At 54.1% G+C, this 23,706-nt stretch overlaps 1 protein-coding gene across 4 annotated transcripts; it reads left to right on the forward strand.

Annotated features, from left to right (window-relative positions):
- The first annotated feature begins 24 nt into the window (after positions 1 to 24).
- On the forward strand, positions 25 to 23,412 carry SMPD4 (sphingomyelin phosphodiesterase 4). 4 transcript variants are annotated; one of them, XM_081036679.1, is made up of 20 exons: positions 25 to 179; positions 2,442 to 2,525; positions 3,961 to 4,047; positions 4,944 to 5,086; positions 5,233 to 5,308; positions 5,888 to 5,996; positions 6,100 to 6,152; positions 6,711 to 6,862; positions 9,290 to 9,422; positions 11,915 to 11,986; positions 15,132 to 15,218; positions 17,787 to 17,932; positions 18,566 to 18,656; positions 18,954 to 19,054; positions 19,643 to 19,806; positions 20,199 to 20,404; positions 20,750 to 20,983; positions 21,251 to 21,382; positions 21,545 to 21,673; positions 21,800 to 23,412. In XM_081036679.1, the coding sequence occupies exons 1-20, from the start codon at positions 105 to 107 to the stop codon at positions 22,127 to 22,129; spliced, it is 2,604 nt and encodes an 867-aa protein (XP_080892805.1). In that variant the 5' UTR covers positions 25 to 104; the 3' UTR covers positions 22,130 to 23,412. The 4 variants fall into 4 exon arrangements, with proteins under 4 accessions (XP_080892805.1, XP_080892806.1, XP_080892807.1 ...); XM_081036680.1 differs by having other exon boundaries at positions 20,199 to 20,392; positions 21,800 to 23,408; XM_081036682.1 differs by having other exon boundaries at positions 116 to 179; positions 18,927 to 19,054.
- Positions 23,413 to 23,706: the final 294 nt, after the last annotated feature.

Here is a 23,706-nt window from a genome sequence, read left to right on the forward strand (position 1 = left end):
CCGGCCAACCTTCGCTGTGCGCACGCGCCTTCTGAGGTTGCTGTCTGAAGAGGTAGAGACGAGTTTCCCGCCAGGCCAGGGGGTGTGACGCCCCGCGCAGCTTGATGACGACATATCGGCGCCGGATATCCAAATGGTGGCCTCAGTCTCTGAGAGAAGCGACGCTAAGCATCCCACAGGTGAGTGACGGGAGCCGCGCGCGCGACGGCCCCGTGTCCCGGCATCCTTGCCGAACCTCCGCCCGAGCCGACTCCGTTCCTCCGCGAGCCCTGGGCCGGGTCTGGGCGGCTCTGCCCCAGACCCGGCCGGCGGGGTGGCCGAGGGCCCGGGCTGCTTCCTTATGCCACCTTACCGCGCGGCTCGCACACCTCATCCCGGTAGGTGCTCGGTTAACGTGCATTGAACGAGTTGGAGGAAGGAGAGCTTCGGGTTAAAAGTTGGGCTTTGGACCTAACAAGCCGGGTAGGAAGGAAGAGCCGTGTGGGTTCCGGCCCGAGCCTTCCTCCCGGTGTGGCTCGATGTTTTCCGAGCCTCTGTTTCCTCATCTGTGATATGGGGATCTTAATGTTTACTTCACAGGACAGTTGTGACCAACAAATGGGAGCAAGCCCTGCTTCTCAGAGCTGCTAGAGGGAGGCCTTGGCAGTAGGGTGACCTGCTTGGCGGGATCGGCGTTGGCAGGGCTGCCTCTCTTAGAAGAAACCCCAAAACGAGGTCCGCAAGCAGCTCCTGCGTGAGGTGGCTGTTGACGCGGCGGGCGGAAGCAAACACTGGGTGCACAGCGCGGAAGGGCGTGACGCGGGGGCCTGGCCGTGGCAGGGTCCGAGCACAGGGTGTGTTGGAGACACTGCCCTCCTTGGAAAGAGCCCTGCTTTGGCACCTCTGGCTTCATTCCCTCAGCCACTGCCCTCTGCAGGCTTCCTCTGAGCGAGGAGGTACTTGCACCTCATCCTATCCAAAGCTCTGCCCTTTGCAAACAGTTCAGGGTTTTATGGCGCTTTGATCATTTTGGGAGTAGTCCTCATAAACGTTTGGTTCCGGACTGAGGCATTTTATTTGGGTTAAGTCTCAAAACAAACTGATCGCTAATTTTAAGAGTTGGGAAAAACCTGGGAGGTGTTTGTGTTGCCAGATGGCAGAGATGCGCGTCTCCTGTCAGCCCCTCAATTGCCTACACAGCCTCCTTGCACCCGGCCTCGCTCCATCCACGTAAGCTGCCGGTTCCACCTCAGGGCGTCTTCCTTGGGCTGTGGGTGAGCAGGACTGTGCCAGGAAAGCCGTCGCTAACCCATTGGTGGGACTAGGCATGCTTTCTCTCTGCTCAGCCCAAGTCTGGTTCTTTTCAGTTTTTCACCTGGCTGGGCAGAGAGGCAGGAATCTGGAGAGCTCCCCCTGATTTCCTGCGGGCCCAATCGAAAGGCTCAAGGTTGGCAGAGCTCGCTCATCCCCCCCACCCCCGTTCGTTCTCAGAGAGTACAGGTAATACAGAGGAGACTTACCCACCTGTCTCTGTGAGAGATTTATGGAGAGGTCTGTGTACTTGAATGTTGGTTCTGCCATTTGCCAGCTGGGTGAGAGGAGGTGAGGTGCCTTTGCTCTCTCTTCATCTGTACTGACCTTGTAGGGTTGTTGTGAGGATGTATTTTCTATTCTTGCTCAACGAACATAGCAGCTTAAAACTTCATTTATTGTCTCCCAGTTATATAGTCAGGAGTGCAGGCGTGGCTGGGTTCTCTGCTTAGGGTCCCGCAAGGCTAAAGTCAAGGTGTTAGCAGGCTTTGCCCTCCCCGCCCTTTACAGCTTTTCTTTTTCAATTTTTTAAAATTTACATGTAGTTGGTCTACAGTCTTATGTTGGTTATATTAGTTTTAGGTGTACAATATAGTGATGGACCAGCTTTGTTCTTATGTGGAGGCTCTCAGGAAGAATCTGCTGCCAAGTTTATCCAGGTTGTTGTCAAAATCTAGTTCTTTGGAGCTGAAGAACTAAAGTCCTCGTTTCCTTGCTGGCTGGCAGCCAGGACTGCTCTGTGTCTTATGATCCACAACTTGCGATTTTAAGTGTGTCTGCAAAATCCCTTCACAGCAGTACCTAGATGAATGTTCGATAGAATAACCAGGGACAGGCACCTTGGAGGGCAATCTTTAGAATTCTGCCTACCACCGAGAATTAAATGAGAACTCTATGGAGAGTCCTTAGAACCAGACCTGACACATTGCACGTGCTACATAAGCATTACCATGTGTTACCAAGGATTTATCACCGCCCACTTGGCTCTGAAGCTGCCCACTGTGGACTGCGTGAGAACAGCATTTCTGTAAAACATGGAATGTGGCAGTGCAGTGGATGTTGAGTTATACAGATTTTCTCAGAACACTGTGAAACAATGCAGTATTCTGTTGTTTGGCAGATGTTGCGATTTTGTCTCTGCTTTTCCACAGTGGTTTCCTAAGACGGCCATCTTCGACTCTCCCCGGGAGGCTGCAATGGCGTTCCCTTACCTGCAACAGCCCAGCTTCCTACTGGTAAATATCAACGGCCCGTGGGAGTGACAGTGTGGTGATAGTTCTAAGCTGAGAGACTTGAGAGTTCCTTCCACTGACTTGAAGAACTTTCCAGTGGTTGTTTTGAGGGCATGTGATGGAAGTCACACTGGGCTTGGGGATGAAACCCTTAGGCTTGACTCTGCCTCTGCAGGACCTTGGGTTTACTCCACCACTGAACCTTGGTTTTCTCATCTTGGAGACAAGTTGATTCAAATGCCATTTTCCTTATTTCTCAGGGCATGGGGCGGAGCAAGTAAAAAGGATGTACATTCATATTTTGATGTCTTGTAAATGCTTGCACAAAAGTGTAATCATAACAGTCATCAGTGAAAGGTGAAGGGGTACTGCTATGCATGGGCAACCAGGACTGTACTTTAAGTATTAAACGTGATGCTGAGAAGTTAAGCATGTGGCAGATACCAGTGGTGTAAGTTTCAAATTTCATTTCCCAAAAGATACTTTTTATAAACACGTATCTGAAACATTCTTCCTCCCTGCACCCTCTAGAGTCAGCAGATCCTACCGATGGCCTAAACAGCCCAGGTTTCTGCCTCTGACTGGGCCCCCGTGTACTCCACCTTCGTTTAGAGATAAGCCAGGCCTTAGATATCCTTGGGCAAAGCCCTCTTGGTTAAACTCTAGCATTTCCTCTTAATCTTCATCCATTTGTGCAGAGGCTTATTTTCTTCCTTTAGTCTCAGGATACACACATGCTTTCCTTACACCCCATGACCTCAGGTAGATTTCCTTAGTTCTCGTCATGCATGCTTCCTGGCCTCTGCGTTGACGTCATAATTTGTGTCAGCACTTGGCCGAAGCTGTCTGTAGTTTTTAGCCTACTTGTTTCTTAAGGTAATGAAGGTTCAGCAGGTTCATTTTCTACTAAATAAAAGACATCTTGGTTAATGGCTTACCTGATACCAAAGGACACCCTCATTTTGTTGGGCATGCTCACTGATGTTCATAGGGGTATAAGTCATGGGTGGTCAGTCATGTGGGGAATTTCCAGTTCATGCAGACGCATTTGGTGAGCCCTCTGTGGTCTCTGAGGGGAGCCCTACACAATAGGGGCCTCTCCAGGATCCGGGACTGACCCCCTGCTGGGGATTAGGCAGAAGTCAGTGTTATTCTGGTAATGTGCAGTTCTTTGAGGTAACTGGACATGCCTGACAGAGGGTTATGGGAAGCAAGCCTGACGATTACTGGTCTAGAGAGTGTGGGACCTTGGCCTCTGTTCTAGTACCATCCTTTAGGCCACTGACACACGGATGACCTGATCTGTGAGGTACCGTGGAGTCAGGCCAGGGGTATGTAGCTCAGTCCTGCCTATCACTTGGATTTCTGTTTGACTAGAGCTGGAATATCAAACCTGCACAGCGACTATGCTCATGATTGTTTTGGTTTCTTCTCCTAGGCTAGCCTGAAAGCTGACTCTATAAATAAGCCCTTTGCACAGCGGTGCCAAGATTTGGTTAAAGTCATTGAGGATTTTCCAGCAAAGGTACAGCTTTGCTAGCGCGTCTTCGGGGCATGTCTCATGCGCTCCTTGAAAAATGTTATTACAGATTCTGCTTCCCACCTCTGAGCACTGCCCTGCGCAGAAGCCTTACCTGGCATTGTGACTGTTGCATTTAGGGACACTAAATTTAAACATATGAACATGTAGGCTGGGAGTTCTCAACCATGGCTGCTCTGTCCCATACGGGATGCCTGGCAATGTCTAGGGACATTTTTAGTTGTCACACGGCTAGTGCTACTGGCATCAAGTGGGTAGACGCCAGGCATGTTGGTAACCAGCCCACAATGCACAGGACAGCCCCCACTACAAAGAAGTGTGTTCAGCCTAAAATGGCAACAGCGCCAAAGTTGAAAAACCTTGATATGAATACTGAAAACTGGTATTGACATCACAGCCGGAATTGTCAAGTGGTAAATGTAGGTACGTTCAAGAAGCCCTCATGGACAAGGAGCTACTACCAAATGACAGTAAATTTCAGTTTAAAGGGCTCACTCTGAGAAGTTGCCACCCTTTTTAATAAAGGTCTCTTCAGATCAGAAGTTGGTGACATTTTTTAAAAAAACATTTTAAATAAGCTGACTTATTTATGAAGTGGCCCAGATATAAAGCAGTGTTACTCGGTATGCCACGTAACCACAACGAAAGAATCCAAAGCTGCTGCTCCTGTTGGCACTGCTGTGCCAGGTTGCCTCTGGGTGCCGGCTTAGTCCTGGGGGCCTCTGAACCAGGGGGTGACAACCTCAGAGGTCAGGCCCAGCGAGGGAGGTGGGTAGCTCGTGGCGCAAGACGAGCTGGGTGGGAGGCCCACATAGCACACAGCCGGGCAGTGGGCACTGTTCTCGGAGCCTGCCACGAGGCTCACCGGCACACTGTTTCAGGAGCTGCACGCGATCTTCCCATGGCTGGTAGAGAGCATCTTCGGCAGCTTGGATGGCGTCCTCATCGGCTGGAACCTTCGCTGCTTACAGGGACGTGTGAGCCCTGTCGAATACAGCATTGCGATGGAATTTCTAGACCCTGGGTAGGTAGGTTTGCCACCTGAGGGGCTGGATGCTTCCTCTAGTGATCCCATTTTTTAAATCACTGTATTTCTCAAAGTTAAGAAACAAAGCAAGATGGTTTGCAGTTCATTTGCTCTGTTTTTTGTTGGTTTAATTTCATGTTTAGTGGCCCAATGATGAAGTTGGTTTACAAACTTCAAGCTGAAGACTATAAGTTTGAATTTCCTGTCTCCTACCTGCCCGTAAGTAAGCCGTGGTGGTGAGAGCTGTGCTTGGGGCAGAGAAGCCCAAACAGCAGCTGCATTGGTGGTGAGCGGGCAGGGGCGCGGAGTGGCTGACAGTGGGCAGGAGCAGGCTGCGCTGTCTACTCAGGCCCAGGGAGGCTCACAAACTGGAAATCCCACACTTACTTTTTCTAGGGTCGTTTCAAACTCTGCCTGTGGGGAAGGTGCCATGTTGCCTTGTGTGTTCCTGGCTGAGTGGCAGGCGAGGCGATGAGATTGGTTGCAAAGGGTGACTTGCTCAGTGGGTGTGAGAAGCAGAGGAGATGGGATTCATCAGGTGCCTGGTTGGGCTCAGACGTGCACAGCAGCTGCCCTTGCTGTTTGCGTCCTTTATGAGAATGAAATGAGAGGTTCTAAATGAAGGCTCTTTTGCTGAACTGCTACACGGAGGATAGCACTGTTCACACAGGCAGGGTCTGTGTGCTGGTCTCGTCCTCAGCAGCCTTCCCAAAGGGCCGCCCCACACGTAGGGCGGGCAGCACTAGGGCGGGCACCACGCCGGAGCCAGCCCTCAAGCCCGCCTTCCTCTCTCCACAGGGCCCCGTGAAGGCGTCCATCCAGGAGCGTGTGCTCCCTGACAGCCCTCTGTACCACAACAAGGTCCATTTCCCCCCTACCGGGGGCCTCGGCCTAAACCTGGCCCTCAGTATCCTTTGCTGACCCTATGGGTAGCGAGGCTGGGGGTGGCGAGCATAGAATTGGGGGGTGGTTCAATGACACTGCCGTTTTTCCCCTAACGCTGCCTTCAGATCCGTTTGAATATTATATGTTCTTCTTTGCTTTGAGCCTCATCACTCAAAAGGTACCAAAGGGATGCCGCTGAGCAGAGTTTGCTTTACTGGAGATCTCCATGGAGGGTGGGGGCCGTGGCCCAGGGCTGTTGTTTTCACGCAGCTGGGGGAGCTTGGGATTTGCCTGGGAGCCAGCTGCCAGGCTTTCTTTGTCTTCCATTTCTCCTTTTCCCTTCCTGCCTCATTTCTTTGGGTCCTCCTGTCCTTCCTCCTCTAGCCTTTGTTCTTCAGGCCATCTCAGGGCAGTTAGGACAACAGACTGGTGGGCAGACTTGGCAGGCCATGTGGGCTGCTCTAGGAACTCCATGTGGCGATCGGTGGGGCTTCCCACCGGAGGTGCTTGCCGGGCGTGGAGTCAGGGTGGAGGGGCCCTGGGGTTTCTCATGCGGGGCAGGACTAAGGGTCCATTCAGGCTCTCTGTGGTGGGAACTTTTCTCCTGGCACTGCCCTCGTTGCTCGTGTGCCAGCTTGGGGATACAGCTTGCATCCCAGGGCTTCTGTGGGATTGCTGGGGTAGCAGCCTGGGGTGGTACCCACAGCCACATACTAACTCAAGTTTCATTTTCTAGCCACTGTCCGGGGCCCTCCACGTCCGTACTTCAGACTGTGCCTATTTTATCCTGGTGGACAGGTACCTGTCGTGGTTCCTGCCCACAGAAGGCAATGTGCTCCCCCCACTCTCCTCCAGTCTGGGGGGGACCAGTCCCTCACCAGCTCCCAGGTAAGGCTCTCCGGCTATCCTGACCTTTCGCCAGTGTCTGAGGTGGCCCATGCCTGCCACTAGCTGTTAAGGCCTGGCCCTTCCACGAGGAAGTGGCCTGGTCAATGGGCATTGCTCACGGGACAGTGGTCTTACTCTTTGTCCAGGGCTCCCCAGTTTTTGTTATGCCTGAGATTCCCCAAGCCCAGCTGCTCTAGCACAGACTGAAGGGCAGGGGTGAGGAGGGCATCTGTTTGGATTTTCACTGGCTGAAGCAGTCAGATCCTGCAGCCGCGTGGCTCTGCTATGGGGATGGGCTGTGTTCTGCCCACAGCAGCTCTTCCATGCGTAGTATCCAACCTGCACTGAGGGTGGTGAGCGGGTGGTGGGAGACGTGAAGCTGACAGCCAACTGATGGCGCTAGGCCGATGCTTCTGGAGAGCAAGGACTTGTCGGCAGGTCCGGGAAGGTCGTGGATGAATAGGAATGCAGTTGTGTGTGTATCACGTATGATGGGGATGTGTCCTGAGAAACGGTGTCATTAGGTGATTTCATTATTGTGCAACCATCACAGAGTGCCCTTAACCCGAGACGGTTGCTCCTGGGCTCCAAAGCTGTAGGGCATGTTACTCTAGTGAATACTGTAGGCAGTTGTAACGTAATAGTATTTGTGTATCTAAACATAGAAAAAGTACAATACAAATACAGTATAAAAGAGAAACAGATGATATGCCGAGATAGAGCCCTTACCGTGCTGGAGCTGACAGGCCCGGAAGTCGCTCTGGGTGAGTCCCTGAGTGAGTAGGAGTAAATGTGAAGGCCGGGGACATGACTGTATGCTGTTGTAGGGTTCATAAATACTGCACACTTAGCTACTAAATTTATCTTTAAACATAATGTAGTGTTGCTCTAAGATGTCGCTCAGCAAAAGGAATTTCTCAGCTTCATTATAATCTTAATGAAACCCCCGTGATGTATGTGGTCCATCGTTAACTAACACCTCATGCAATACATGACTGTAGTGGGAATCTGAGCTCCAGGACTAGGTCTTGTCCTGAGCCAGAGCCCCTGGGCGAAGAGCCTTTTGTGCCAGTCCAAATAGGCTGGACTGTGCAGAAGGGCAGTGTGTGGCCAGCCTCGGCCCCAAGGTGAACAGGGGTTTTGGTGGACCTTAAATTAAACCTGGGGTCTCTTAGCCGACTCTGCCCAGAAGACCCTCCTGTTCCAACAGCTGCCTCTTGTTCTCCTCTATCCCGCACTCTCCCCCCCCCCCTTCACTGGCCCAACTCCTTTCCTGGGAAGCTGCAGTCAGTCTCTTTCCTGCCCTTGCTGGCCCACCCCACATCTGGCACGTGCCATGCTATTTCCCCAAGCGCACGTGTATGGACAAATGCCCCCAAGGAAAGAGGATTGAAAGGGTGGGGGACTTGGAGGGGGGCAGATTCACCCCCTCTCAGAGGCATATGGCAGCTGCCAAGTGGTTTTCTGGGCCCGATTTTGTTTGCTTGTTTTTACATATAATTTTAGACTTACAGAAAAGTTGCTACGCATAGCACAGGGAACCGCCATAGACCGTTCACCCAGACTTCCGAATTGTTTTATCCGCTCTCTGTTTATTTGTATCTTTTTTTTCTGGGCCTTTTGAGTAAGTTCTAGACACGGTGCCCGTTATCACTTAATATTTCAGAGTGTTTTCTAATAGCAAGTGCACTCTCCCTCATAAAAGTAACCACAGTACTTCTGTCCAAATCAGGGAGTTAGTTTTGCTGCAAGGTGACCATCTAATCCTCAGTCCCCACTCGGGTTTTACCAGCTACCCCCTGAGTGGCTGTTACCCTGTTGGGGTCCAGCGCAGGGTGACTTACTGCATGCAGTTGTCACTCTAGTCCCCTGCAGGCTCCCAACCTTGACACCTTCGACGCGTGCAGCCACGGTGTGCAGAATACGCTGGACCTGGGGGCTCAGGGTGTTTCCCTGATTAGACCCAGGTTGGGCATTGTTGGCAGGGGCACTGCAGCGGTGACCCATGGTGTCCCTGTGCCCCATTTCTGGTGACGTTAGCTTGATCACTGGGCTAAGAGGGCGTTGGCCAAGTTTTCCTACTATAAAATTAAATAAATACTTCGTGCCTAAATGAATGAACAAGGGGGATTTAATGGGAAGATATACGGAGACTATGCAGTTATCACTAGGTTAGGGTCCCTTGACGATCCTTGGCCAAATCAGTTATTAAGAGGCTGGTTGCCAAGTGATGATTTTAATTTCATCACTCTGTGCTTGTTAGTGAGCACTGTCTTCCTACTTATTCATATATATCAACCTGGATTGGGGTGGGGGGGTTGCTGTATGACTCAGTAGGTTGTAATTGTTATTGCGGTCATTGACTTTGATGTCCTGGCTATGCCAGTGGGAGCCCCTAATGGAGGCCTGTTTCTGTGTCTCACGCAGGACACCAGCCATGCCTTTTGCCTCCTACGGCCTCCACCACACCAGCCTCCTGAAGAGACATATCTCTCATCAGACATCTGTGAATGCAGACCCTGCCTCCCACGAGATCTGGCGGTCAGAAACTCTGCTCCAGGTGAGAGCTGAGGCGGCTCTTCTCGGCTTCTATTTTAAAATAAACTGCTCAGCCACCTTCCACCTCATGGGGCAGAGGCCTAAAGACTGCCCTCAGCCGGGGGACAGTTCTATAATAAATTGTTAGTATGTTCCTTCTCTGACATTGAGAAAACAGGCAAGAAGAAATTTACCCACCTGTCTAATCTGTATATCATTGACAGTGTTTTCATCCCAGGATTCCCTGTCCACAGAGTTTTATTTTATTGTCCTCGTGGTGATGTAATTGCTGCCCAATCCTGTAGTTTTCAGTAGATCCTTGTAAAAGCTCCCACCGCCCCAACCCACCCCATCTCTCTGACCCAATCCCACGTGGTTGGAGATGTTTCCCATGATTGCTGGCGTGGATATTGAACGCTGCCCCAGCAGCACATCTATGATACTGAATGGAGAGGACCTTCAGAGCCTTCACCTTGGTCAGCAGGCAGCCCAGCCCTTCCATGTCAGGGGATGTATGGGAGGTGGCAGGGCCCCTCGTCTGCCCGCGTGCAGCTCCAGCCTCTCCTGCGGGCCCGGGCTGGCTCACTCCCACAGCGCAGCACTGGCCACCTCCCAGGTCTGGCTATCTTCTGCGCACGCCTTGGAGCGTGAGGTTCAGTGGATCTGACGCAAGATTCTGGGGCTGAGTTGGTCAGCATAAGCATTGCTTGTTGACAGCCTGGAATGTGGGTAAGATGGGATTCTGTCGCTCCCTCCTTGCACATAACTCTTGGCATGCGGGTTGCTGTGTTTTTAGAGGCTTCCATGTTATTGTCACAGCAGCACTGGGAAGTGGGCCAGCTGGAATCATCTTCCCTCTTCACAGAACAGGGTGCTTCAGACGGCTCCCTGCTAATGTGGGCCCTCGGCTCTGCTGGCATGGGAGGCAGGTGACCAAGGTGGGCTTGCAGGACAGAACTGAGGGTTGTTTCCTGGATTAAAACACTAGCGCCCTTTTTTTCTTTTTTCTTTTTCTCCTGAATTATGGTAAAATACACATAACAAAATTTACCATCTTAACCATTTTAAAGTGTACAATTTTAGTATATGTGCTGCCGAAGCGAGCACTAAAGTGTACAATTTAGTGGTGTTAAGTATATTTACATTGTTGTAATGGATCTCCAGAACTTTTATAGCTTATAACATTGAAACTAAGTACCCATTAAAAAATGCCTCATTTCCCCCTCCTGGCAGCCCCTGGCAACCACAATGCTACTTGATGAATTTGACTACTGTAGGTGCCTATATAAGTGGAATCATGTAGTATTATATTTTTATGACTGACTGATTTCGTTTAGCATAGCGAGTCTTCAGAGTTCATCCGTGTTGTAGCATGTGTCAGGATTTCCTTCTCCTTTAAGGCTTAATATTCCATTGTGTGTGAATATCACATTTGTTTTTCCATTGTTTATCCATTTGTTATCACATTTATTGCTTCCACCTCTGGCTCTTGTGAATAATGCCGCTATGAACATGGCTGTGCAAATAACTCTTCGAGCCCCAGCTTTCCATTCTTTTAGGTATATACCTAGAAGTGGAATTACTGGACTAGATGGTAGTTCTTTAATTTTTTGAGAAACAACCATACTGTTTTCCACCGTGGCTGTACCATTTTACATTTCCACCAACAATGCACAAAGGTTCCGATTTCTCTTCATCCTCACCAACACTCGTTATTTTCTGTTTTTTAATTATATCCATTCCAATGGATGTGAGTGGGTATCTCATCGTGATTTTGTTTTGTGTTGCCCTAATTATTACTGGTGTTGAGCGTCTTTCCATGTCCTTACTGGCTATTTATCTATCTTCTTTGGAGAAATGTCTGTTTAAGTCCTTTGCCTATTTTTTTTTTTGTGTGTGTGTGTGTGTAATGAAGATTTTTTAATAACATGAGAAAATACTTTGATGAGTGGAGAGGAAAATCGGGAAACAAAATTGAGGATAAGACATGCACCCACCTACAACAATCACCTTTGCCTATTTTTGAATTGGGTTGCTTTTTGTTGTTGTTGTTGAGTTTTAGGCATTCTCTGTATGTTCTGGATAGTAATCCCTTATCAGATACATGATTTGCAAATATTTTCCCCCATTCTATGGGTTGCCTTTTTACTCTGTCAGTAGTGTCTTTTGTTGCACAAAAGTTTTTCATTTTCATGAAGTCCAATTTGTCTGTTTTTCCTTTGTTACCTGTGCTTTTGGAGTCATATTTAAGAAATCATTGCCAAGTCCAATGTCGTGAAGGTTTTTCCCCATGCCTTCTTCTAAGATTTTTATCGTTTTAGTTCTTCCATTTAATTCTGTGATCCATGTTGAGTTATTTTTTGTTTATGCTGTAAGGTGAGGGCCCAGCTTCATTCATTTGCATGCAGATATCCTATTTTCCCAGCAGCATTTGTTGAAAAGACTCTCCTTTCCCCTATTGACTGGTCTTGACACTCTTGTTCAATCATTGGACCGACTGATTCTCTTTTGCAGGTTTTTGTTGAAATGTGGCTTCATCATTATTCCTTGGAGATGTACCAAAAAATGCAGTCCCCTCATGCCAAGGTATGTGGCCGGCTTTTCTTTCCATCTCCTGCCCTGGCCCTGGTCTCCCTGGTTAAACTACTGCTTGCCCTTGATGTCAGTTAGTTTTCAAGGGCTGGATGGTGGGAAACGGGAACCCACCATCACCCTTCACTCAGATGCTGAATAGCAGGTGGGTTTGTTCTCTGGTGGGCTCGCACCCTGATGGCTGGAGGCCTGTCCTCCCTGGGGTCCTCCCGAGCTACTTCCAGAGACCCCCTTCCTGGCAGCAGGAAGTGATGACGTGGTGGTGCTCCTGCTCCGGGGTAGGGGAGCCGCTAAGGCTTCTGGGAGTCATATCTGGGTCTGTCTCCTCTGCCATCACAGTGCCTCCTGCTTTCCTGCTGAGGGCGCCACCCGGCAGGCCCCACCCACCCAGGTGCCCACGCTGCCCTCCACCACCTCCAGAGCATCGGCAAGCTTTGTGCTGGGTGGGGTCTGACACTCTCCTGCCCGTGGCCTGGCCTGTCTCCTCCTTCTCTTCCTCGCCTTTCCCCGCTCACTCGCTTGTGTGCAGAGTGTGGAGGTGGCTGAGACCCCGGCACCCTCCTGGGGTTTCCGTCCCCAGGACCCACAGCCCACTGGAGTCGTCGGGGTAGAACAGTTCTGTCCAGTTAGGAAGAGGTGGAAGGGGAACTTAGTGTCACACGCCACGAGACTGCAGCATGCGGCTTCTGTACACCAGTTGGCTCCTTAAACTTTGCTTTTGTCACCACTGCCGGACAGAATTCTCGTGGGCTTCTTTAATAATTAAGGATCTCTGGGTTTTTCAAAAATGGAGAACAGCGGCCTGTAACTTTTCTTCTGTGATTCTGGGGAGGTGTGGGAGTTCTGCTCCTGTTGCAGAGTCTTAGCCACCAGTTCTGTGGCCCCAGTGCGCTGCCGGGTGGAGGCTTGGGGCACATCTCTCCCACCACTGCTCTTTTAAAGGGCAGGGTGCCCCAGATCCCTGTCCTGGGTGTCATACGGGAGGGGCAGGAGCAGCCCATCCTGGGCTGGGCCTCTCGTGTTACAAGGCGCTTACACTGCCCTTGCTGCTTCCAGAGCAGACCCACTGCGTGTTTCTGGCCGGTGCACATGGTCAGGGGTCCAGGCTTCCCCGTGGGGTCCTAGGAGGCTCACTTGGCCCCTGTGCCTGTGGCTTGGTCCTGCAGAGGCGTAGGCCACTTCGCTGCATTGCCTTCCTTGTCTGCTCACGCTGTCTGCCAAGCCAGAGGAAGCATGCGCACTTTCGTTTTTAGCAGATCTTTGAGCCGCAAAGGCCCTCGGGGCTGTCTGTCACCTGTGAGGATTCTGAGTCCACACAGGGAAGGGGTGGTGGGCTATCCCCGCTAGGGCAAGGGTGCCTTCGCTTTCTGCCCACTGTTTGCTTCCTCTTGGCCAGACCACAGGGTGGGTGAGAGCTGCTCAGAATGGCTGGCAGCAGGGGGCGATTGTGAAGTCTACACTGGGTGCCTATTGAGGTTCTGCCCTTTGCTTCCTGTTGAGGCAGAAAAACAAAAGCTGAGAAAACTGGGTGTGTGGGAAGCTGAGTGAGACAGCCGTGGAGGTCTGCTTCATCTGAGCCTCCTTGCAGGCTATCCAGGCCCACTCTGCACCACACCGCACAGAAATCCTTGGAGGTCCCAGCATATGCGTGGGGTCATGTGTTCCTGATTGTAGGGATGCAGGAAGTGTACCTCCTGGAAGTCCCCCAGTGCGTCCGTGGCTGGGCTGGGTTCAGAGGGCATGCTCGCTCCCTGTAGGCCTGTCCTCCACAATACCCAGCGTGCTGAGTGGGGTCTCTGGAGGGGCGGTAAGGATGGCCACAGCCCTGCAGGCTGCTATGGGGCCTGCCCTGTATTCCCGCAGGCCAGGATGGGGACCCACTGGGAGAACCGTGTGTGCCCTTATTCCTCGCTGAGAGCTGCAGGCTGAGCCCAGGGTCTGGCCCAGAGGAAGGCTGTGAATGGCCAGTGCCTTCTGGCTGTGTTCTTTCCCACCCCTGCTCCGCGTGTCTCTGGCTCTGCCTGTCTCCTTGGAGTCTGGCACATGCGTTCTGATGTCTCCTGTGTGAAGCATGGTGCTTGGGAGGGAGGTATGGCCCTGGCAGGGCAGGGTGTGTGCTGGGATTGGCTCTGGGCCGTGCTTGGCTGAGGGAGGGCTGCTTCAGCGGTCTTGGTGCAGCAGGCAGGTAGAGCAGAGGGTCCTAGGGTGAGGCCAGACGCATGCCAGCTCAGCTGTCACCCCCCGTAGCCCAGGCTGTCCCAGCCTTAGGGTTCAGGCTGCCTCTGGGAGTGTGTGGACATGGCCAGATTCTTGGGGGCTCCTGCCATTGGGACTGATGAACAGCTCTGTGTATCTAGGGAATGGAGATCCTGGGGAGGTAGACGCTGGTTTTCCCAGAATTAGAACCGAGGAGTGTTTGTGCCTCATGTAACCATTTCTAGAATGTGGAGTGTGGAAGGCGACCAACAGGGCCCGGTGGGCTGAGCCTGTGCTCACTTCTGCTGCCTTTGGGAACCAGCCCCCGTCAGGACAAGACACTGATTAGATCTTAGCAATTATGCTAGTAAATTTCTCCTTCGGACAGCCCAGGGAAGTCCAATAAATTACGTATTTTTCTTTCCTGGGGCCTAACTCTAGAGAGGCCTCTATTTAGAACTGGCTCCTCAAAGGTTTCTTTTCTGAGCCTCGGGCCTCCAGGGCCGTGGTGGCTGGCAGTGCGTCCCAGCGAGGCCCCAGGGCCCCTGCAGGGCCATAGCACGCACATACTGCACACGGTGCCTCGGGGTCAGGGGCAAGCAGGACCCTCTGGAAGGAAAGTGAGTCGGGCTGACCTCAGGGAGCTAGAGAGGCCATCAGGCCCCAGCGGCATGGAGGGGCCCTCCCAGGTAACCTGGGGGTCTGTGTGGCCCTCCGGGGCCTGGCAGGTACCACCAGCAGGGGCTTGGTCTGGGCTGCTGAGAGGCTGGTGGCTCACTGGCCTGAGGTTGCTGGGCTGTGATGGTTCGGATTGTCACTGACGTGCTTTTCTTTTGTTTTTTTTTTCCTCCTTACTTCTGGGCTCTCACTCTATTTTTCTCTCCCACTCTCCTTTCCCTCCCCCTCCTCCACCCTGTCCGGCTTCTATGTTTTGTTGTCTCAGCTGGAGGTTCTGCACTACCGACTCAGTGTCTCCAGCGCCCTCCACGGCCCTGCCCAACCCAGCCTCCAGGCCCTCCACGCCTACCAAGTACTGGCTGCTCTCCATCTGTTCCGTTTCACCCCTGCCCCGTGGTGTAAGCCACAGAGCTCATGTCAGTGCAGTGGTAAAGTTGGGGGCCCGCTGGGGCTACCACAGAGACCCGTTCCACGCAGAGCAAGGCCCTGAGGGTTGCGGGGCGGCCTGGCCCTTCAGCCTGGCCCAGCCTCCAACGTTGCGGACTAGCCGGGGTTTGTGTGTGTGGCCATGTGGCATGGAGTGCGGCACACGATCCTGGCTGTCTGTGGGCTCACCAAATCTGCCTGGCCACGCCTCAAGCCAGCCGAGGTGTCACAATTTCTCAGGTGTTGCGGGGGCTCCATGCTTGGCCCTGGTTCAAGGGAGTGAAATATTGCTGCCTTTGCAGTGGCCCGACCCACCCCACAGTGTAAGCCTGGTGCTCAGTAAGTGACTGAGGACGCAGAAGCCCTGGGGCTTACGGGTGGTTCTGCCCACTTGAGCCTATGTTGGGGCTCAACCGCCCAGCCTGGAGAGGCTGTCAGTCCCTGGGTAACCTGGAGCTTGGCCTTCTACAAGCCCAGCCTCTTGTGGACTTGTGGGTTCCTCGGGGGTTGGACCAGAGTGGGCTGTGACCTCATGGAGATTGTGGTCTGCTTAGGCAGAAATGAATAGTGGGACAGATTCGAGGTCAGCAAAGTGGAGTTCAGACCTGTAGGCTGCTTCAGGACTGATGGAGTCTCATAGTTCACTGATTTATGAGCTGAGGCAGGAAATCTGGGCAGAAACTGTGAACAAGTGTCTGGAGCCATTTCCCCTCGGCGGGAGCACGCAACATTGAACTTGAATTTAAGCACAAGGCGAGAAATCTTGTTTTGCTGGGGTGGGATGAGCGCAGCACACAGTGGGTTTCCTGCTCTGAAGTAGCAGCTGCAGTGAGGAGGGAAGAAGAGAATGTTCCAGAAGGTCCAGCATGGACCAGTCAAACACAAAAGTAGGTGCTGCTCCAGCCTCCACTGGGGAAGGTCTCACTTGGTTAAGAGCAGGGTCCTAGAGAAACATCTGGCTGCATTTACTCCACAGGAGGAGGGTTGAGAGCCCTGGAAAGCGCTTCAGAATCCTTAAAAGGTGGAGGAGGTCACCTACAGTGGTGGCCAGAGACTCCTGTGGGGCTTTGGCTTAGGAGAGGGAGGAGTTGGAAGAAAAGTTTGGCTTGACAAACTTCGAGGGAAGGTAGCCGACGGTGTTACCATATGATTGCTGGGGCCTGTGGCAGGGAGCCTGGCTCTCCTGAAACACGAGGAAGAATGGGGCACGATGGGACTGGGGGTCTCTGTTCCCCTGTTGGTGCTCTCTCCGCGAAGGGAGGGTGACCAAGTAGGGTAAGGAGCCAGGAATGAGAAAGGGAGGGCTCTCGGCAGGGAGTTAAGGCCTGACTGGAGGCCCGGCTAATCTTTTATTATTATTAAAATAGCTCATGCTTTTTTCTTCAGAACAATGCAAATTCATTGTGGAAAAACTTAAAAATACAGATAAGCAGAAGAAAGTTACCTTTTGCCCCACAAGCGATCCCTAAACAGAGTGACCTGTGGGTGATGGCCTGCGCCTGTGGAGGCATTTCCGTGGCAGGGAAGCTGCTAGGATGGCGCTGCGGGCCGGCTTCCTCGGCCCCTGAGAGGTCTGTGTCAGGAGAGGAAGCGTGGCCTGCACCAGCCTCAGCTGCTCTGGGTTGGGATGAGGCTGCCTAGAGCTCTTCCGACAAGTTTGTTGAGTCCGCAGAGGGCTGGGGGTGAGTGTGGGGAGAGGAGTATGTCAGTCCCGACAGTCGGAACGGAGGCCAGTGGAGCCTGCCTTCCCATGTGCCCTCTGCCACGCGGTGCTCTTCTGTGCATTCTGTTCCTGCACAGCCGGCAAACAGGCTTTGCTCTCGGGTCTGGCTCTCAGAGAGCCTCCGAGGACTCTGAACCCAAAGCTCGGCTCTTGAGAGTGTTGTCTTGGGGGTTGTGCTGACCACAGGTCCATTAGCAGTGGAGGAAGGGCTGTGTCCAGGAAGGGGAGCAGGTGGAAGGGTGGGCTTTGGGCGGGAGGAGAACTGCGGAGTGGTTCGATTGAAAAGGGGAAGCTGCAGGGTCCGGGGAGCTGTCTGAGCAGACCCGGCGGCAGGTGGAGACCCCGAGTCCAGGTCCCAGGGGGGATGGCGGCCTGCCCACCCCCATTCCATGTCCTCTGACTGGCGAGGAAGTGAGGACCCCTGGGGACCGGGATGGGCAGCACTGACTCACGTCATCCCCAGAAGGTGCAAAAAAGGCCTTTGAAGCACACTTCACTTGGCAGACTTGCCTTGTTCTAGCAGCTGCCCCACGGTGCACCGCGCAGGCTTCACCACTCCTCGCTGTCTCATATCCAGCGGTGCCAGGCTTACCTGCTCTTCTGTGTACTCTGTCCCTGCACAGCCGGCAAACAGGCTTTGCAGGCATGGGTGGGGCTCCAGGTGGTCCCCCTCCCAGCCCGACCCATGCATCCTGGGGGGGATGTGGTCAGACCTGGGGGTTCCTGCTCAGAAGGACCTGGGTCCTGAAGCTGCGCCCCTCTCCACCTTAGGAGTCGTTCACACCCACCGAGGAACACGTGCTGGTGGTGCGCCTGCTGCTCAAGCATCTGCACGCCTTTTCCAACAGCCTGAAGCCGGAGCAAGTCTCTCCCTCCGCCCACTCGCACGCCACCAGCCCCCTGGAGGAGTTCAAACGGTGAGTCCAGGGCTGCGTGCCTGGCCCGCCTGCTTCCGCCTTCTCCTCTGCACATGTGTTGCCCACAGTGCCCTTTCTCCAGGGAGTGAGGGCCAGGCGAGCAGAGGCGTGGGGGGCCTCTGTAGGGCGGGCTGGTGGGAAGTCACCTCCTCCCCTCCAACCCGGCCCCAGAGGTGGGTGGGGGCTGCCCAGCTGCTGCTCCGCTTGCCATGGCTTTTCCCTCCAGTGGAAAGAGCCAGGCTGGCCAGGGAGAGGCCCCACCTTGCTGCTCCCTCCAGTCCCTTTCTCCCCAGTGGCAGGCAGGAAAGCCAGGGGGCTAGGGGTACCTTTGCAGTAGAGTGGCTCAGTTGTCTTGTCATGGGAGACTGCGCTCTATGCTGCCCCCTCCCTCTCCGCCTCCCCTGGCTGGGGTGGGGGGTGAACCAAGCTGACGAGCATGCAGGAGCCACACCGGATCAGCCACGTGCATGCTGTGTCCTAGGAACATTCCCTAACCTCTCTGAACCTTGGTTTTCTACCTCTGAAGAATGGGACTCACCCCCTGGGGGTGCCCAGTGCTTCCCCGGCAGCGCTAGCCCTTGCAGTGGGAGCCACTGGGCTCCCCTGTGAGGTGACCCACCGCCTCTCCTGCAGGGCCGCCATCCCGAGGTTTGTCCAGCAGAAGCTCTACCTCTTCCTGCAGCACTGCTTCGGCCACTGGCCCCTAGATGCATCATTCAGAGCTGTGAGTGTCAGTCCTGTCACACCTCACTTAGCTGCACTTGGCCCCACTTCTGAAGGGATAGTGAGAGAGTTAAACATCCTAGGGGTGCACTGAGTCCCCCCATGTCCTCTCAGGAGTGTAGGAAGAAGCCAGAGCCGGGAGACACCCCTGCCCTCCCCGGCAGAATAAAGCCCCGCAGCTAGGGACCCCTGCACCCCTGCTCCCCTGAGCTGCCTCCCACACCAGGCTCCAGGCAGCCCAAGGGGATGGTCCAAAGCCTACCCCCCACAGGCCACCTGTGTGCACACGTCTCGCCAGGTCCTGGAGATGTGGCTAAGCTACCTGCAGCCCTGGAGGTACGCGCCTGAGAAGCAGGCTCAGAGCAGCGACGGCCAGGCCCGCTGCGTGTCGGAGAGATGGTAAGCTGCAGCACCTGGCCTCCCTCAGGGGACCTGCTTGGGGGCCTCCGAGGGCTCTGCTCCTGCAGCGTGGGGACCTGGCTGACCTTCCTTGACCCTGCTGTGTCTCACCTGGGCCCTGGGATTGGTTTCCCAAGGCAGTAACGCATCACCCTCTTCCCCTGTCCCCTTGCGGTTATCATCTCACTCAGATGTATGTTTACTCCCACCCTCAAACCACCCCTTAACCCTTCTTCACCAGCTCTCTCAGCAGCGGCCACGCCCCCCCAACATCTCCCCGTCAGCCTCCCGGCTTCTGTCTGTACCTCCTCTCTGACCGCCTTCTCCTGTGCAGCCCCCTGGTTCCCAGACCACCTAGCTGTTCCTCTCAGAAAGGGCCTCATCCTGGGGAGGACCCCTTGTCCTCAAGGGGCCTAGGTCTCTTCCTGTCCTGCTTCTTCCCTTGCCGTCCCCAGGCTTCCTCAACCACCATTCTAGACGCCTCCATGCGGTCATGGCAGGGGAGAGTGGGGGTGCGGTGTACGTGAGGACCCGTGTGGCCTTGCCCACTCGGAAGGCCTGGCCCCTGACCTGCTGCCCGGTCCCCAGGGCACCCTTCGTGCAGGAGAACCTGCTGATGTACACCAAGCTGTTCGTGGGCTTCCTGAGGCGGGCGCTGCGCACTGACCTGGTCAGCCCCAAGAACGCGCTCATGGTGTTCCGAGTGGCCAAAGTCTTTGCCCAGCCCAACCTGGCTGAGATGATCCAGAAAGGTAAGACTGTAGCCAGTGGGAAGCAGCACTTAGAGAGGGACGCACGGACCCTGCATGTGCCCACGGGCTTGTGGGGGGCCTGGCAGGCGGGGAAGCAGTGCTCTCAGCTGTGTACCCCCGCGGACTGCTGGCGGTGGCGTCGGGCGAGCTCGGTCCCTGGCCTGCTTTTGTCTTCGCCAGCTTTGTTTGGGTGTTGGCTTCTCTTGTTTCCTCTTGGCGAACGTCGGCCTTCCTGTTGAGATTGGCAGGGGCTCCAGGACCATTAGGACCTGGGCCCCCGTGCCTACCATCACTGCCCGTCGAAAACCTCGGAGGCGCTCAGCCTGCCTGCCAGCAGCGACTGGGTATTTTGTATCCTGAAAAGCCAAAGCGACTTGTGTCCTGCCTTCCAGGTGAGCAACTGTTCCTGGAGCCCGAACTTGTCATCCCCCACCGCCAGCACCGATTCTTCACAGCTCCCACGTTCACTGGCAGCTTCCTGTCGTCGTGGCCACCGGCCGTCACCGACACCTCCTTCAAGGTGAAGAGCCACGTCTACAGCCTGGAGGGCCAGGACTGCAAGTACACCCCGATGTTTGGGCCAGAGGTGCGGACGCTGGTGAGTGGGTTAGGCCACAGGCCCTCTGAACTTCTGGGGCAGTGAGCCCGGGCGGGTGCACAGATTTGGGGAAAGAAAGGAAGATGGGGTGTTGTCGATGCTACTACTCTATCCTCCCCGTTTTTGTTCAGGAAAGTCTAATTTCTTTCTGATAATAAAGACAGTGTTTGTTGGAAATTTTCCACATTTAAAACATGCATCTTAGTCTTTAAAAGGCCTCATAACGTGGAAGCCGCCCCTTCTGGCTTTCGGCGGCTTCCGCCAGGACTGCCCACTGTTCTTTTGGTGGCTGAATGCCGTGAGGTGGCCTCACCAGAGCCGTCTGACCTCTCACCTGTCCTGCAGGTCTTGCGCCTGGCTCAGCTCATCACGCAGGCCAAGCAGACCGCCAAGTCCATCTCTGACCAGTGTGGGGAGAGCGCAGCCAGCCGCCCCTTTCTGTCATGGCTGGGCTTCTACCCCTCGGACACAAACAGCTCCTACTCAGCCAACGACCTGGACGAGATGGGGCAGGACAGCGTCCGCAAGACGGATGAGTACCTGGAGAAGGCCCTGGAGTACCTGGGCCAGGTGTTCCGAGTACGAGCCGGGGGTCGTTCCCCTCCCCAGGGTTCAGTCCCCTGCCCCTCACCTCCTTGCACAGCCCAGGACCAGCCACAGGCCAGGACCCGATGTGGGGCCTGCCTCACGGGACTCCTGGGCTCATCCTGTGGGAGATGCAGGCTGTGTCTGCGATCTTGTGTCTGGGTCCCACCCATCGTTATCACTGTTAGAGGCCCAGGGAGATGAAGACCAGTGTCCTCCCTTCACCTGGAAACTAAAAGCAGGTAGTTTTCTCTCTGACAGCTCAATGAGGCCCAGCTCGCCCAGCTCACACTCGCCTTGGGGACAACTCAGGATGAGAATGGAAAGAAGCAGCTCCCGGACTGCATTGTGGGTGAGGATGGACTCATCCTCACACCCCTGGGCCGGTACCAGGTAAGGCCCACGTCCCAGAGGGGCCTGGCTCCGCGGGGCTTTCCGAGCAGCACAGCTGGTGGTCCTGCTGGCCTGTCCCCATTGGCCGTAAGTCACGTGCAGAGGTGTGTTTCCTGGACTCCCGGGGCCTGGGGCTCACCGGGGCTCACCTCCTGCTTCCAGATCATCAATGGGCTGCGGAGGTTTGAAATCGAGTACCAGGGGGACTCGGAGCTACAGCCAATCCGAAGCTATGAGATCCCCGGCCTGGTGCGCATGCTCTTCCGGCTGTCCTCGACCATCAACCACCGGGTAAGTGGGCAGGAGGGCCACACCCCGCCTCGTGTGGCCTTTCCTTCCTGCGGCCTCGAGGAGGGCTGGCTGGAGCGTATGGCCCCTGCCCCTGCCCACTCCCTCATGCCTCTGTCTGTGCTCTAGTTTGCAGACCAGATGGCAGCCCTGTGTTCCCGGGCTGACTTCCTCGGCAGCTTCTGTCGCTACCACCTCATGGAGCCCATGCTGGCCAGTAGGCACCTGCTGAGCCCTGTGGGGCAGGGCCGTTCGGCTGGCTGTGTCCGGGGCCCCAGGCTCAGCCTGCGCTTCCTGGGCAGCTACCGGACACTGCTGTCCCTGCTGCTGGCCTTCTTTGTGGCCTCTCTGTTCTGCATCGGGCCCGTGCCCTGTGCCCTGCTCCTTGTGCTGGGCTATTTCCTGTACGCCATGGCCATGGCACTGCTGACCGAGCGGGGCAAACTGCACCAGCTCTGACCGGGAGCCACACTGTCCCCATGCAAGCCGGCAGGATGGCCACATGGCCCTCACATGCACCTGGGAGGCTTCTCCGAGCCTGTACCCGGTGACCTTCACGCTCCTAGGGGTGGTTTCCCTGCAGCCTCGGAGCCATCTGGAAGAGAACCTGAAACAAGGGCATGCAGCCAGGCTTGGCCAGGAAGGGAACAGCGTCAAAGGGCCCGTGAGGTGTGAGGACAGGGACAGCCCAGGGCCCTGCCGCTTCCCTCCTGCCCGCCGTCGGAGGCCTCGCAGTGACATGGTTCTCGAGGCCTTTCTCTTCTTGAACTGTCCCGGGATTTAGCCATGCGACGCCGAGGAGTCAGTGCTTTCCCAGAAGGGCCCTTGGCCTCTGCCCTCGCTGTCCTTGAGGTGGGCCGTGTGGCGTGAGTCTCCTCTTCCCAGGTGACACTAGGACAGCAGCTCAGTCTCTGGCTCCAGAAAAGAATCAAAGACCCTAAGAGCTTCCTGGTAAAATTAGATGATGGTTCTCCTCTGAGTACTAATTTTAAAACTAAATTTTGCCAGCACACTTGGCAAAGCAAGGGTTATTCTTCGTGTTCTCCCGGCAATTCCAAGACTGGGCCATACAATTCCACTTTTGAGGAGAAAAGGTCCTGTAGGAGCACAGGTGTCGGTGGGACAGTGCTTTGCCTCTGGCTCCCTTCCAGCCCCCAGGCCAGGGAGCGTGTCACCGTCTTGTCCGATGAGCTCTCTGTGGGCACGGTGGATATGGCAGGGCCCTCCTGCACACTTCTGGTCTACAACCAAAGATGATCAAAAGCATTGTTTGTATCTTCAATAAAATTAAGTGCTCAGAAATTTTATTTATATAAAACTCAGAAACTGGCCAAACTAATCACTCGTGAGGGGATTTCGGACACTTGCTACTTTTGGTGGGACTTAATGATGGGAAGGGGCAAGTTCGGGGAGTCTAGAGGCCTAGTAATGTCCTGTGCTTTTGACCTGGTAAGAAGGATCACTAACTTCGAGAAAATTCAATATGCTGTACATTTATGATTCATGTGCTCTTTTCTATGTGTATTATATTTCCATAAATTTTTTACTTAAAAACAAAACAAAAATTAAGTGCTCAGAGACACAGTAACTTTTTGATAGCACGCAAATATTTAAACTATACAATTACATGTTCACTGTCAAAATCCCCACGGGGTCCCACACACCTTTCATCGTGCAGATGACTCACTGGAGAGAACAATGATTTGAACAATCACTGTTTCAACAGATTTAAACAGCCAGTGTTTTTAGTGTGTTGTGTTATTTATTTTTTAATTTTTTAATTAACATTTATTTTAAGTGTGTTTTTCCAGTAGTTGTTTCAGTCTAGTTGTGGAGGGCGCAGCTCACTGGCCCATGTGGGGATCGAACCGGCGACCTGTTGTTAAGAGCACCGCGCTCTAACCAACTGAGCTAACCCGCCGCCCCTATTTTTTAATTCTCAAACTAAAAGTTGGACTTTGTATTTTGATGTAAACTGAGAATGATGGCATTTTAGGGCCTGTGATCAAAATTCCAGCTAGATTTGTAACTGACCG

This window comes from Rhinolophus hipposideros (genome assembly GCF_964194185.1).
Source record: "Rhinolophus hipposideros genome assembly, chromosome: 24".
Classification (NCBI taxonomy): domain Eukaryota; kingdom Metazoa; phylum Chordata; class Mammalia; order Chiroptera; family Rhinolophidae; genus Rhinolophus; species Rhinolophus hipposideros.